Source organism: Xenopus tropicalis, chromosome 5, assembly GCF_000004195.4.
Source record: "Xenopus tropicalis strain Nigerian chromosome 5, UCB_Xtro_10.0, whole genome shotgun sequence".
NCBI lineage: Eukaryota > Metazoa > Chordata > Amphibia > Anura > Pipidae > Xenopus > Xenopus tropicalis.
The window spans coordinates 80,201,124-80,218,299 of NC_030681.2; the positions used below are offsets into that span (position 1 = coordinate 80,201,124).

At 37.5% G+C, this 17,176-nt stretch overlaps 1 protein-coding gene across 2 annotated transcripts in view; it reads left to right on the plus strand.

Annotated features, from left to right (window-relative positions):
• Positions 1–17,176, plus strand: part of hace1 (HECT domain and ankyrin repeat containing E3 ubiquitin protein ligase 1) — a 63,672-nt gene that overhangs the window by 8,591 nt on the left and 37,905 nt on the right. For both annotated transcript variants that reach the window (XM_012963123.3, NM_001045804.2), the window contains 7 exon segments: positions 1,383–1,487; positions 3,079–3,154; positions 4,440–4,571; positions 4,914–4,996; positions 6,609–6,705; positions 12,952–13,053; positions 13,811–13,917. In XM_012963123.3, coding sequence (XP_012818577.2) covers positions 1,383–1,487; positions 3,079–3,154; positions 4,440–4,571; positions 4,914–4,996; positions 6,609–6,705; positions 12,952–13,053; positions 13,811–13,917 — 702 coding nt within the window.

Here is a 17,176-nt window from a genome sequence, read left to right on the forward strand (position 1 = left end):
AGCAATGAAAATAAGGGCTCATATTTAGTTTGCCCAGTCCTAAGAATTAGGCTAAATGGGAAATTGCACAGAACTCTTGTTTAAAGGGTCAGTACATCCTGTTATTCATTATGAGTTCAGTTAATAGGGCTTGTGCCAAACATAATTTCTGCCTATTGTTTTAATCATGATCATTAAATAACCAGTATACAGCCTCGTTGTTTTCAGAATAAACTGCACCAGCTAAGGAAAAGGAACAGAGTGCTGCACTGCCATTTTACATACCTTCTTTAGACATCCCTAGCGCTGACTGAAATGTAAGCATGCACATTAGAGTAAAAGTAGAGTGGCTGATTCAGTCATTTCACCACTGGGCTACTGATCAGATTTGGCTGATCCCTGGCCACGTACTGTTCATGGAGGCTGTTTTTACAGTGTGCAAGGATCAGTAAGCTACCAGTAAGCAGATGTCGTCTGGCAATACCACTTATTTTGGACTTGTAATAAATCCTCTATTTTCAGGAGCCTGATTGTTTTTCTACTCATCATAACTTCAGATGTTCATAACAATTTATTGTTGTAATTTGATTTTCATATTTATTACCAATAAATAATTTTTATATCTGATTCTTTAAACACAGACCCACTCTTACCGACCCATCTATACACTCGCATATATAGACTATATATACTAACTGCAGCTTTAAGTAACACAATAGCCTTGGATATTATGCTTGTTCAAGAAATAATCCAAGCCACTCTTAATAAAGGCATTAGCAGAATTTGCCATCACAACATCACTCGGAAGGGCATTCCGCAACCTCACTGCGCTCACCATGAAATACCACCTACACTGCTTCAAATGAAATTATTGTTATTATCTAGTCCAGGGAACCCCAACTTTTATACCGGTGACACATTTAAATGGAAAGTTTTGGAGAGGCATGCACAAGCATGAAAAAAGTTCCTGGAGGTGCCAATGAGAGCTATAATTGGCTATTTGATAGCCCCTATGTTGTCTGGAAGCCTACAGAAGGCTCTGTTTGGCACATACTCTGGGGTTTTTATGCAATCAAAGCTTGCCTCCTAACCAGAAATTCAAAAATAAGCACCTGCTTTGAGGCCACTGGGAGCAACATCCAACAGGTTGGAGAGCAACATATTGCTCATGAGCCACTGGTTGATCTAGTCTAAAGGGGGGCCCTCTGGTGCATTGATCTTTGTCAATTCATTTTGAGTTCAACAGAAAATATATAGGGCTGAAGGGTGGACTTCAGTAACCGTTGCCTTTAACAGGTTCATGGTAAATAAGAAAAATATCTGTTTCCTGCTCTGCATTGTTCACTTAAAAGCATTTCTGAATCAGCTATTTAATGTTCTACTTTTTTTAATGGATTTTACAGTTGTGGGTCAGTGGAATGCCTGGTTTTGCTTTTAAAAAGAGGAGCTGATCCCAACTACCAGGATATTTCTGGATGTACGCCTCTTCACTTAGCGGCTCGAAATGGGTAAGGAATGTGAAAGCTTAAAGTACTTTCTAAAGGATGCTTTTTAGAACTGTTCATTTGGTTTTAGCTCTGTTCAGAAGTACTTGTTGAGATTTTCGGTGCTTAATCAATATTAAAGCAGAAGACTATTTTTTTTTATCATTATTTAAAAATACAAGTTAACAGATCCACAAATAATATGTAATCTCACAGCGATATGAATATTTGAATTGATGTGCTATATGTTTGCTGAAGGATTAGAGATGTATTAATGTAGCAGTAACACCTAAAAAAGATTAAACTGTAGATTTATTTTGATCAGTACATTAAAACATGCTTTCTTCAAGACTGAAGTCCTGTATTTGCTTTTTCCTATTGTTGTATGTTTGCTATCAGTGTTGGTGTCTTTACACAGCTGCTGAAGTAGCAAACTGTCAGTTTCATCCTATGCCACTTAATTCCTCTGTGCATTTTTTTCCATCGAGGAAGTCACTGGGGGTGCCTAAAGGTGCCCATACATATACGGGTGGGCGATATTGGGAGAAACCAGGCTAATTCGATCGTTTGGCCCCCAGGGGAATTATTACGACCGGTATAGGCAAAGTCGGTCCGGGGACCGCATCAATGAGCCGATTTGGTCCCCGATCCGACTAGATTTTTTAACCTGCCCAATCGATATCTGGCTGATTTCAGGTCAGATATCGGTCGGGCAGGCCCGTTGGTAGTGCCCATACACGGGCCGGTTAGCTGCCGAATCGGTCTAAGGGACCGATATCAGCAGCTAGAATCGGCCTGTGTATGGGGACCTTAACATATTTACATACATATTGGCACTCCTACAGTGAAGATTTTTTTTCGTTTAGGCTGATGCCACACAGGGCGGATTCACAGCCTGTGGATAAACATAAATGTTTCTAAAAACTTATTGTTGTGACTGCACCCAGAGCCATTGCATCGGCACAGGTGCTGGCACATGAAATGGAATTCATTGCAAAACTGCTTGTTACATGCCTGCATCCAGCCCAATGCAATTGGTTCCAGGTTTAGGCACAACAGTCAGATTTTTAAAGCGTAGGTGCTCGTAGCTTTTCATCTAGTAAAAAGCACCCAACTACTTTCCGTCACTTACATAGATGGATATCTCTTGATCAGCTACTAGCACTACTAGCAATTTTCAATTAATGTCATAGAAAGTGTGTTTGATGCGTGTTAGGTTGGCACACTAAAAATGATCAGAGGTCTGTGTGCTCACTTGTAAGGGGGCTACCTGTAAGTTCCTATAACATAACCAAAGAAAATTATAGAGAACAGGCCACATCAGCATTGCTTTTCATTAAAGAAAGCGTATTGGGTATTTCACCTTCAGCATATTACACACCCTGTGTGCCATGATCCTAAGCCATACAATATTAAGACACATAATTATCTGCCTGTTTGCCTTTGGCCTTTCCAGCTCTGTTCAGTTACTCTTGCACGTTTTAGTTTTTATTTGACAAAGGTTCTTGAGCTAAGAAAACTTGGTAGTTTGTGTAACATACTTGTACATATTCTCTTGTACATAAATACTTACAAATATTGTGCATATTTAATCAAATTGTATGTTTGCTTCTAGGCAGAAGAAGTGCATGAGTAAATTGTTAGAATACAATGCTGATGTCAACATTTGTAATAATGAGGGACTCACAGCTGTAAGTTTATCAATTCTTGATTATAATATTAGTTAAGAGCTTTGTATAGTAACTGTATACAATGTTTCTTCACTTTGTGAAACTAAATTTGCAAAATCATGCTTGGCTGTTTCTTATGACTTATATTACCTTTCGTTGCAATAGCATTTAGATATTTTTTTTTTTTAATTTTTAGTATATGTAAACAGTTGAATAAAAATATGAAGTTTGCATGTGTGAATGAACATATGTTTATATATGCTAAATATGTGGTGTTATTAAGAAAAATAATTCCAAATAGACCTGCAAGAATATTTCTGCCATAGATATACATGAAAACAATGAAACACAATGAAAATCACATTAACTATTGTATGATTATGTTGTCTACTTATAGAGCATTAAAATAGCATAAATATCCAATATACTAGTAATTCTCCATGCAGATTAGGATTAGAACTTTTTAGTGTTAATAGACAATAGGAATTTTAAATATGAGTCATAATTTATTTGAAACCAGTTAGGGGGTCAGGCTTGTAACCAATTAAGTTTAATTTCCTGAGAAAAGCATTGCCGATGTAAGAGAGGTCAAAAAACACTCTTTGTTTGCCTATGTCCAATTATATATTACAGTAATTCTTATAATTCTCTATGAAACACACACACAAAAAAAATTAATGTTATTTCCTATACATACATACATATTTATTAGGGCCTGAACTGTGGATTTTGAAGTTTAAAATTAATGTAAAATACATGTGAATGAGAGAGTGCAATTATCTGCTTTTCGTTATTCCAAATTTACTACAGGAATTAAAAAACATCCTGCGTTCCTTCTTTTTTTATATATAGAACATTTCTTGCTGTTGAGTGCTGACATAACTGAGCTCAAACACAAGGATAAAAGCAAATGTTGTAATAGAACGAGAACTATGACATTGGTAATGCTCATCTTTTGTGTGTATCCTGCTGTGCCCTCCAAGTCATTTGAAACCATTGTGGTTGATTATGTTGCTCTCTATTGCCCTCTGGTGTTTACAGGCTTACATTTCAGCATTGAGCCTCATTACTCCTTCATTTATTGACTTTTTTTTAACAAAAAAAAAAAAACACAATTAACAAAGATGTGGTTTGCTTTGCCCAGCAACACATAACAACTGATCAAAATGGTTTACTTGACTGGTGCTGATAAAACAATGCACTACATTTGAACCTAGATTGTAAGCTTTTGTAACCATTTTCATATTCCTCCTAATCTCTGGCTTTCTGTAAAGCAAATATTTTGAAATATATGTATTCTGCATAGATTCACTGGCTTGCTGTGAATGGCCGAACTGAACTACTTCATGACCTTGTACAACATGTCACTAATGTGGATGTGGAAGATGCTATGGGGCAGACTGCACTTCACGTGGCATGCCAGAATGGACACAAAACAGTAAGTTTCATCACTTGTCTTTTTGCATAGTCTGGTGCCCTGAATTGCTTTCTGCAATGTTAATGTGTGTTACTGATGGCCATACACGCTAAGATCTGGTCATTTGCCGAGGTCGCCAAACCATTTGAATCTTCTCCCGAAATGCTCACTTAAGGTGGGCGATATCATGCTAATTCGATTGTTTGGCCTGAGGGTTAAACTACAGCGACGGGTATATTAGCTGTCGGTTTGAGAACTGCTTCAATGAGCTGCGAGATGTGCTCCTCAAGCCGATAGGAAAATCAAACCTTAAATTTTGCCATCATTTTCAAATAATCTTAGTGGTTTTTCTTATTCATCTAGACTGTGTTGTGCTTGTTGGACAGCGGGGCAGATATAAACAGACCAAATGTATCTGGAGCTACTCCTCTGTACTTTGCTTGCAGGTAAGTTTTAGGTAAAATTGCTTTATCTTTTGATTGTTTGTCTGCCTTTCTAATTAGTTCCTATTATTATGAAAGCATGATTTTCATATACATTTATTTGACAAATGTGTGTAAACTTCAGTTACTTAATTGAAACAGTGGACTGTGTAAAAGAACAAGGAAAGGCACTTTCCTTGCCAATTTATTAGGCACCAGCTAATGTATTTCGTTTACTTTTTTCCCCCACACTAATATTTCTCTTTGGGAAGAAATGCACAGCAGTCTGGCTTTGTAAGTGCTGCCGTCTTACCCGTCGGATCCCTTATCTGGAGTAGACTTCTGTATGTGCAGTACAGTAAAGACAGAAATATTTATGCTACTGCACATATGCAAGTCTAGAAGTGTGACTGTATAAGATACAAGCACTTACATAGAAAGAATCCCAGGGTGATACAATTAGTTATAAAAAAAAAAAACCTGGGAAAAAAATGTTTCAGTTTAATACACATGGGTATATTAGTCTTTCTTTGGCCTTTAAATATTAGCCTTGTTGCTTAGTAACGCCTTTATTATGTACTACTATCCATTTACTTGGTGACTCTGAAGGTCCGTTCATCATACATACGTTCATCATACATCATACATATATGCTTGTTTATAAGCTCACAGTGTCTAAATTGATAATGGTACAAAACTTTCATCTATCAGTAATTCAGAATTTATCAGACTCGATGGACAAGCTGTATTTTTTTTTTTTGCGTTCTATTGACCAGGTCACAAGGCCACCTATTGGTCACCTTGCATTTTAAACAGGTGCAAAAGGTCCCTGTACATTATAAACCATGTGGTCAGATTTGGCAGCTTAACTGGTCAGTTTAATGACAAGCTCTTTGGTTTTATTTTAATTTATGGACTTGCATATGAGATCTTAAGGCCCATAATATACTGGTGCTTTCAGCCAACTGGCACTAGCAAAACACTTTGTGTGTCATCGGGGTTAAGGCTCATTAGTAAAAAGTCAGATATGCTATAGGGCTGTTTGCAAACAGCAACATTTAGCAACATGCGAATGAGTTAACTTTCATACAAAAAATTCTTACCCGCTTGTAATCAGCCAGTTAACCAACTGTAACAGTACTAGAGATATCCACCAACTTAACACCTCTCTAAATACTAAGGATGCACTGAATCTAGGATTTAGTTTGAGATTCTACTACATTTAAGCACCTTCTGCAGGATATAGCCAGTTCCCTGATTCTCAGCAGAACCAAATCCCAGCCCAGGGTCATGTGATTTTAAAGAACTGAAAAACTGAAGGTCATTTTACAAGGACAATTTATTTTTCTAATAATGCAGATTTGGGGGAGTTTTGATCAATTTTAATATACTAAATTGGGTTTAGAATTTGGTATTCGTCTTAATAAAGAAATAATGGATTTGGTGCATCCCTTAAAAATACAATTTGATTGGCCCAAACTGCTGTGTCTTCTCAGTCCTGTAGAGCGTGTACTTTGCCAGCAGCAGAAAGGCTTGTGGTGGTGAGGGGCAGTAGTATGACATCAGTTTATAGCTGTAGGAAAATGGAATTTAGCAATGCGACAAAATATAATAGAAATATGCATGTTTTACATAGCCATGGCCAAAGGGATACAGCACAGATTCTTTTACTGCGTGGTGCGAAGTACTTGCCAGATAAGAATGGTGTCACACCTCTGGATCTCTGTGTGCAGGTAAGGAAAATACAAGATTACTTTAAAGAGAAAACTGTGTACTTTAAATGGGAAGTTAGATTTATATTATTGTTGTTTTTTAATAAAACAAAATAAAAGCCAGTTGCTATACAGGGAATATTTATGAAGGTTTGTAATAACAGTGTTGAAACACTAAACCTCACCCACCACAGGGTGCAATATAAATAAATGACAAAACTTTTTGGCTTTTCTGCACAGAAGATCTTATTTTTTTTCTCTCTCTACCTTTGGAAAGCCACAGAGATGGCGTTTTCCTCTCATCATGGGTGACTAAATCTTTTCATAGGACATCATGGGATCAGCCTTAAACCGATGACACAAAAAGAGATAAGTTGCCCTGCGATTAATCTCCTGTAGCAGTGGTGACTGATCTCCTCAGATGCTTTCCTACTGGCATCTAATCTCCTCATGTGTCATCGGCCTTAAGTAGAAAGGAACAGGTAACTAAACAAATTAAAATAACTTATAAACACTATGGTGGGAGGACTTTAACTGCAAGGAAACGTAATTTGGATTCTTGTTGTTGGGGCCCTGTCCTAAGGGAAGTGGGCTGAGGGCGTATTTAGCTCTCTACCAAAGAGTACACTATCTCTGTCACTAACAAAAGTAATCTCTCTTGACTCTGTAGAAACAGCAGATGAAGATTGGTAAATTTTAGTAGCGGATTATCCAGTATCTCATTATGCACTTTAAATAATAATGTAAATATGCAAAAATGAAGCTTAATTAAAGAAGCAGTGTATATTTACTATTTTGCTGTTTCACCTCTGTTGCCTGCATGCCTGTAGAAGCTGGAAGTACATTTACAATTAGTTTGACCATGGGGAATAATAAACAGCATCTTGTAGCTGGAGCGTTGTCAAGTTTATAATTACACATTTTTCATTTTTAATTAGCTTTGACTAAACAGATTTTAGTGAGTGCAAAAAAATAGTTGGCTTGTGCGTATATTAATATATTTTATTTCAAGGGTATTATATGTAGTCTAGATTTTACATTTTTTACTTTACCACAAAGTATTTTTTCTCATACTGCTCACTTATAAGCAGTTCATATAATTATCTGTTCATGAATATACATGTTCCCAATTATTCCGTAAATAGTTGCTGGTAACATACACTTGCCACAAAATTTGCCTAAAGATAATTTTGGTTGCTATTAAAATTTTTATAGTTAGTATTTATTGCTATTGTTCCATTTTTATTATGTAGGCTGTCCAACAAGTGCAACAGGGGCCTTATATAAACCTTTTGATTTTGACATGAAAAAAAATAAATAAATTGGGAAAATGCACAGGGAAAATGATTTCTTGAAGTTCATATCAATAGTAGAAATGAAGATATGTGTTTTAGTAAGAAAATAGACATTTTTAAAATAAAATTGTGCTTTGAAATCTGGAAGATCAGATAATGAAAGGTTAAAGGAACAGTAATGCCAAAAATGAAAGTGTATTAAAGTATTTAAATATAATGTACTGTTACCCTGCACAAGTAAAGTTGTGTATTTGCTAAAGTAACAGTACTATAGCTTATATAAATAAGCTGCTGTGTAGCCATGGGGGCAGCCATTCAACCTGGAAAAAAGGAGAAAAGGCACAGGTTACATAGCAGATAACAGATAAGCTCTGTAGAATATAAGGGGCTTTATCTGTTATCTGCTATGTGCCTGTGCCTTTTTTCCTTTGAATGGCTGCCTCCATGGCTACACAGCAGCTTTGTTTATATAAACTATAGTAGTCTTTCTGAGGCAAACACACAAGCTGTACCAGCACAGGGCAACAGTACATAATATCGTAATTATTTTTATACACTTTCATTTTTTGGTGTTACTGTTCCTTTAAGGATAACGAAAGGTAGTTGTCTGGGTGAGAGACTTCATGGAATCATGGAAAAATACTTTAAGGAAGCAGCCAGTAGAATTTATGAACATGTTGTTATAGGACAACAGTTTGTTTCGTTTTATGGGTTTTTTATGATTAGTCCGTCCAGATTTTGTTAGATTTAATTAAAGCTTTATACCACCCATTAAGAAATGTTCAGAAGACCTAGAGGCAGATTTACTAGATTTTTATTGATTGATTGCAAAAGGAAAAGAATGCCTAGACACCCTAAAAAAATACATCTATGGTTAAGGTCATCATTTTGAAATGCCAAAGTCACCCTTTCCCACCCACTGTCCTTTCTGTATTGCATCTTTCCCTAGTGATCCTCCTTATTTTTGCTTCCTAGTTTTAGTAACATAGTAAGTTGGGTTGAAAAAAGACATACGTCCATCACGTTCAACCATAATGCCTATATATAACCTGCCTAACTTCTAGTTGATCCAGAGAAAGGCAAAAAAAACCCCATCTGAAGCCTCTCTAATTTGCCACAGAGGGGAAAAAATTCCTTCCTGACTCCAAGATGGCAATCGGACCAGTCCCTCGATCATCTTGTACTAAGAGCTATCTCCCATAACCCTGTATTCCCTCACTTGCTAAGAATCCACCCAGCCCCTTCTTAAAGTTATATAATGTATCAGCCAGCACGACTGATTCAGGGAGGGAATTCCACAACTTCACAGCTCTCACAGTAAAAAATCCTTTCCAAATATTTAAATAGAACCTCCCTTCTTCTAAACGGAGTGGGTGCCCTCGTGTCCGTTGGAAGGACCTACTGGTAAATAAAACAGAAAGGTTATTATATGATCCCCTTATATATTTATACATAGTTATGTCACCTCTTAAAGGAAAAATAAAGTCAAAGTCACTTGGGGGTGCCAAAATGTTAGGCACCCCCAAGTGACTTTGACCGCCTACCTTTTACCCCGGGCTGGTGCCCCTGTGAGGAAGGAACAGCACCAGCCCGGGGTAGCTGCCGGCGCTTCCTTTTCCTGATTCGCTGCGCGCGCATGCGCAGTAGAGTGAAAAGCCGAACTTTAAATGTTAAAGTCGGCTTTTCACTCTACTGCGCATGCGCCCACCGCTGGCACTCAGGAAAAGGAAGCGAGGAAGACGGAAGCGCTGCGCTCCAGGTGCCCCGGGCTGGTGCTGTTTTCTCCTAACAGGGGCACCAGCCCGGGGTACGAGGTAAGCGGTTAAAGTCACTTGGGGGTGCCTAACATTTTGGCACCCCCAAGTGACTTTGACTTTCGTTTCCCTTTAAGCGCCTCTTCTCAAGTGTAAACAGACCCAACTTGGCCAGTCTTTCTTCATAACTGAGACTTTCCATACCCTTTACCAGCTTAGTTGCCCTTCTCTGGACCCTCTCTAACTCAATAATGTCTCGTTTGAGCACTGGAGACCAAAACTGAACAGCATATTCTAGATCTATACCCTTTTAATACAGCTCAAAACCTTGTTTGCCCTTGCAGCTGCTGCCTGGCATTGCTTGCTACAGCCAAGTTTATTATCTACAAGGACTTCAAGGTCCTTCTCCATTATTGATTTGCCTAGTGCAGTCCCATTAAGGGTATAAGTGGCTTGCATATTTTTACATCCCAGGTGCATGACCTTACATTTGTCCACATTAAATCTCATCTGCCACTTAGCTGCCCAGATTGCCAGTTGGTCAAGATCCTGCTGCAAGGATGCCACATCCTGGATAGAATTGACTGGTCTGCAGAGTTTTGTGTCATCTGCAAACACTGAAACATTGCTTATAACACCCTCCCCTAAGTCATTTATGAACAAGTTAAACAAAAGTGGACCCAGTACAGAACCCTGAGGGACCCCACTGAGAACCTTACTCCAAGTAGAGAATGTACCATTAGCAACCACCCTCAGTACCCAATCCTGTAGCCAGTTTTCTATCCATGTGCAAACGACTTCACTAAGACCAATAGACCTTAGTTTAGAAAGCAGTCGTTTGTGGGGAACGGTATCAAATGCTTTGGCAAACTCCAAATAGATTATATCTACTGCATCCCCACTGTCCAGCTTCTTACTTACCTCATCATATAAAGCAATTAAATTGGTCTGACATGGCTGATTACTGCTCATAATGCCATTTTCCAGTACATAATTTTGTATTTTGACCCTGTTACGATTTAATTGAAACAGTTTTCAGATCTTTGTGGTAAGTTCTGTTAGTAAAGATGTGTCATGCCAGCAGTATTGCCCTGGCATGGTAAATTGTTAAATCTGGCAGCATTTGCTTTGTGTCCACTAGACACCCTTAATTAATCCAATACACATTATCAACATCTGGTCTCAGGCTCCCGCACCGCAGAGACCCTTAATTAAATATGCAACCAGGGACTGCGGGAAGGTGACAAATTCAGCAGAGGGAGCAGACAATGTAAAGCGAGCCATTTGGGGGGCGGGAAACCTGAGACCATTAGTTTCTTTAATTTGTTGATCAAAGAAGACAAGGTGGACCTAGAAGAACAGCAGGGGGGAACAGCATACCGAAAATATGGATTATAGAAAGGGATCCATATCTCCTTTGCTTTAAGGTTCACATCCTCATAAATCACACATTGTTTATGAGGAGGCCCCATGCTTCCCAATGTTACCAAACAGGGACTTCCTATACCCACCAGTTGGGACATGAGACACCCCTCATGTTTGGTATCATTTTGATCGCCCACATATGGGTCAAAACAAGCCCCTGCTTTCATAATAATATTGGGTACGGGCAAGTACCAATATTATATGACAAGAAACTGGCATGAGAAGTGCAGCCTTCTACGGGGGGGGGGGTCATGTGACCAGCTCCTGGGCACTCCCTCCTCTTGCATACGGTAATGAGGGAGGGGCCCAGCAGGAGGATAAAAAGGGCACAGACCCAGGTACTAGTGAGCTCATTCTTGGGGTCCCAATCAGTTGGGGGATAGGCTCAGGATTTTCAAACTCTTGCCTCAGGAGGACACAAAAGATAACTCTGTAATGTACATAGGGTTTTCTCTGTGTTCTTTTATTTATTGTTTGTATGTACATGTCTCTTTTTGTAAAACCTTTTCAAATGCACTGTTTACCTTTGTAATATTAAATTTAAAATTTAATAAGTTCTGTCCTTTGGCTCTATAAAGATCCCCACGTACCTTGTGTAAATGCTTGGGCCTAAATCTAGTAACTGCTTAGTGATATGTGTATTGAGTAGAGGGCAAGTTCTGTGTAGATGGTAATTAACTAGTGGGCTGCTAGCAGGAGAGTGTGTCTGACTGTAATTTTAACCCTATGGCTGCTGGAGTGTGTTGAATTAGGGGAAACTAACCCTACTTACAGTGAGAGAAAGCTTGTGTGATATATTTGTGTAATTGGGTTTCTATTGACTGTTTATGATAGATGGTGGCAGCGAATAGTTATTTGGGGCAGTGGTGTGTTTGGGGGTGCCTGATGTTAGTCTAACCTGTGTGAAAGGTGATTGAGTGTAACCCCTTGTTGCCTCGTCCCCGTGTCATACACGTCTGAGAGTGGCGTGTTCCTGACAGGATGTTACAAAAAAGGGGAAAAGTAGCACAGGACTGTGCTAGGGGCAGATATTCCTAGCACAGAATTTTACTCTAATACACAGAAGTCCAAGTCTGCTGAGGGATGACTGAGAAAGGTAAGAAAGCTGATTGACTGGGAAATATCTAATATATTGGCAACACACAGATTTATAAAAATGTGGGTTTAGATTAATACATATCAACTCACCCACATTCTATTCAATCCTATGGGATTTGTAGAAGCATATTTATCAATGGGTGAAAGCTAGAATTCACCAGTTGATAAATACTTCTTAAAATCACATAGGAATGAATAGAACAGGGGGGATGTTTATGTATTAAGTTCTAAACTACACCCGTTGTGCCAGTCAACTATTTTTTTTCAAAACTCTGATTTTGATTAATCTGCCCCATAGTGAATTTGACTTTCCATGTTCTTTAAGTGTAACTACCCTGCATCCCTGGTAACCACTGTTTTTGTACATCATATATGCAAAATAATGCATTATAATGCAACAGTAGTATGCATTAAGAAACTGGTGGAACTTGAAGTTCATAATTGTTCGGATTTTAAAATACTGTTATGGAATGCTGTGACTTGCAGCACTTAAACATCTAGAGAGCTGATAACACCAGATTTGAATTGTTCTATTTTTCCTGTTGATAATTTATATACATATGCACACACACAGCTAAAACTTAGTCTTGGCAACATATATGTCTTAGGAACTGTAGTATGAAATGCTTACCTTTATGAGAACTATGTGAATGCATATAAATACCATTGTAATAATTATTTTTTTTTTCCTCAAGGGTGGATACGGTGAAACTTGTGATATTCTTATACAGCATCACCCAAGATTGTTTCAAACCCTAATCCAAATGACTCAAAACGAGGATCTCCGAGAAAACACAGTAATACAAATTTTTCCTTCTTGTCAATGGTGTATTTTATTACTATAAATGTATATTCATAAATCATTTATCACTGGCAAAGTTATTAGTGTATACGGTAGACACCAGCATCACTAAATATTTTTGCTGAAAATGTAAGTAAGCTTTATTATTAGATTAAGATTTAATACTAGCTACCACTCTTTAATTTTGATGTTATTACTTTCAAGCAGCTAAGAAAAAAAATAACCGTTATCCGTACACAGTATTAAAGAATGGTTGCCAGGTCTTTTTATTGTGTATGGTGTAGACAGTTAGGCCTAGGGCTTTATTATTCATCACAGGCTTGCACAGAACTATAAGATGCCCGAGACAGAGACATATACTGTGTAAATGTGCTGTGGAAGATTAGAATAACTTACTTGTCAAACACTACCAGGATTTTTTTGTGCATGCTCAGAGTTGTAGATCATTAAAAGCATCAATATTGCTGGTTGGATAACTAGGGGAAGACATTTGGTCTTACAACCCCTAAAACGTGTGTCTCAGATGGATAAAAGCCAAGGTCCTTCATTCCACCAGCAGTTTTAATCTTCTGCTTGTGTAATTAGTGACGCTCTCCTTCATACCACAGATTTTTTTTTATTTTTTTTTTAAATAACTCCTATGGTCTGATTAATTGGGCCCACCAACAACCCTTTGCACCAAGTAGACAGATGGAACCATATCAACCCAATAAACTACACATCAGTTGGTTAGCATTCTTCTATTTGTTTAGTTACGACAGGTTCTTGAACATTTGTCTCAGCAAAGTGAAGTCCAATATCTGAAGATACTCACAGGGCTTGCAGAAGTAGCCACAACAAATGGTCACAAACTCTTAAGGTAAGCTTTCTGTTAAAGGACAATTAAAGGTAAAACTCTGGAAGGGGGCAATATGTAAGGTACCTCCCACTGACTAAAACTGTTGAAATTTTACCCTGGGCTGAAAGAAGTGGCGAGCTGTCCCAAGGTCAGGTTTTTTTTTGTTTAGCGACTGGGGGTATTTTTACCTTTAATTTGCCTTTTAAATATCGGGGGAAAAAAGCTCTAAAAGAAAAACTTCATTTATTTTGTAGCAGACCTAATCTAAATTTTGCATACCCAAAACTAATGGGCAAATGTATTATAATGTGTAAGCCGACATCACCAGTAATGTTCCCCATAGCAACCAATCAGATCTTTGCTCTTTATAGCTGTCCAAATGTAATTGCTGATGGGCATATTTATTACATGCTATAATAAATATGCCCCATAGTGATCCTTTTATAAAGGGACAGACGTTTTTTGGGCCGTCTATTATCATCATTTCTTTAGGGTTATGCTCACATCTGCATTTGTGTAGTGTATTACTAGTGTATTCAAAGTAAGCTTTTTCCTGTTTTTTTTTTTGTGGCTTAAAGGGGATCTAAATCCAAACAGAAAATTAATGTAAATTTACCACAAACACTTTTGCAATGCAACATTTACATAATATATATAAAAAAATAAATAAATAAAAAAAAAATATATACAGGTCCTTTTCAAAAAATTAGCATATTGTGATAAAGTTCATTATTTTCTGTAATGTACTGATAAACATTAGACTTTCATATATTTTAGATTCATTACACACAACTGAAGTAGTCCAAGCCTTTTCTTGTTTTAATATTGATGATTGTGGCATACAGCTCATGAAAACCCAAAATTCCTATCTCAAAAAATTAGCATATCATGAAAAGGTTCTCTAAACGAGCTATTAACCTAATCATCTGAATCAACAAATTAACTCTAAAAACCTTAAAAAGATTCCTGAGGCTTTTAGAAACTCCCAGCCTGGTTCATTACTCAAAACCGCAATCATGGGTAAGACTGCCGACCTGACTGCTGTCCAGAAGGCCATCATTGACACCCTCAAGCAAGAGGGTAAGACACAAAAAGAAATTTCTGAACAAATAGGCTGTTCCCAGAGTGCTGTATCAAGGCACCTCAGTGGGAAGTCTGTGGGAAGGAAAAAGTGTGGCAGAAAACGCTGCACAACGAGAAGAGGTGACTGGGCCCTGAGGAAGATTGTGGAGAAGGACCGATTCCTGACCTTGGGGGACCTGCGGAAGCAGTGGACTGAGTCTGGAGTAGAAACATCCAGAGCCACCGTGTACAGGCGCGTGCAGGAAATGGGCTACAGGTGCTGCATTCCCCAGGTCAAGCCACTTTTGAACCAGAAACAGCGGCAGAAGTGCCTGACCTGGGCTACAGAGAAGCAGCACTGGACTGTTGCTCAGTGGTCCAAAGTATGTCATTCGGAAATCAAGGTGCCAGAGTCTGGAGGAAGACTGGGGAGAGGGAAATACCAAAATGCCTGAAGTCCAGTGTCAAGTACCCACAGTCAGTGATGGTCTGGGGTGCCATGTCAGCTGCTGGTGTTGGTCCACTGTGTTTTATCAAGGGCAGGGTCAATGCAGCTAGCTATCAGGAGATTTTGGAGCACTTCATGCTTCCATCTGCTTTATGGAGATGAAGATTTCATTTTTCAGCACAACCTGGTACCTGCTCACAGTGCCAAAACCACTGGGAAATGGTTTACTGACCATGGTATTACTGTGCTCAATTGGCCTGCCAACTCTCCTGACCTGAACCCCATAGAGAATCTGTGGGATATTGTGAAGAGAAAGTTGAGAGACACAAGACCCAACACTCTGGATGAGCTTAAGGCCACTATTGAAGCATCCTGGGCCTCCATAACACCTGAGCAGTGCCACAGGCTGATTGCCTCCATGCCACGCCACATTGAAGCAGTCATTTCTGCAAAAGGATTCCCGACCAAGTATTGAGTGCATAACTGAACATAATTATTTGAAGGTTGACTTTTTTTGTATTAAAAACACTTTTCTTTTATTGGTCGGATGAAATATGCTAATTTTTTGAGATAGGAATTTTGGGTTTTCATGAGCTGTATGCCACAATCATCAATATTAAAACAAGAAAAGGCTTGAACTACTTCAGTTGTGTGTAATGAATCTAAAATATATGAAAGTCTAATGTTTATCAGTACATTACAGAAAATAATGAACTTTATCACAATATGCTAATTTTTTGAAAAGGACCTGTATATAATAGTACACAGGGAGGAGCACACCCTATACAAGTCCAAATGCCCTTGGTGCAGGTCAAAAACAAAAATATAATAGAGTGCCGCACGCACAGGTACTTGATACAAAAGAAAAAGTGTTTTTATTGAAAAAATTTCAAATTTTTCAATAAAAACTTTTTTTCTTTTGTATCAAGTCCCTGTGTGTATATATATATATATATATATATATATATATGTATATATATATATATGTATATATATATATATGTATATATATATATATGTATATATATATATATGTATATATATATATATATGTATATATATATATATGTATATATATATATATATATATATATATATGTATATATATATATATATGTATATATATATATATGTATATATATATATATATGTATATATATATATATGTATATATATATATATATGTATATATATATATATATGTATATGTATATATATATGTATATATATATATATATATATATATATATATATATATATATATATGTATATGTAAAAAATGCTGATGCACACCAGGTAAATTTTATCAAAAAAAAAGATACTTAGTTTATTTAGATCGACGTTTCGGTCCTCACCCGGGACCTTTATCTTGATAAAGGTGTATGTATATATATATGTATATGTATATATATATATATATATATATATATATATATATTTAACTATTAGTCAAAGATAACACAAGTAAACACAAAATGCAGTTTTTAAATGAGGGTTTTTATTATTTAGGGAGAAAAAAAATCCAAACCTACATGGCCCTGTGTGAAAAAAGTAATTGCCCCCTGAACCTAATAACTGGTTGGGCCACCCTTAGCAGCAATAACTGCAATCAAGCATTTGCGATAACTTGCAACGAGTCTTTTACAGCGCTCTGGAGGAATTTTGGCCCACTCATCTTTGCAGAATTGTTGTAATTCAGCTTTATTTGAGGGTTTTCTAGCATGAACCGCCTTTTTAAGGTCATGCCACAACATCTCAATAGGATTCAGG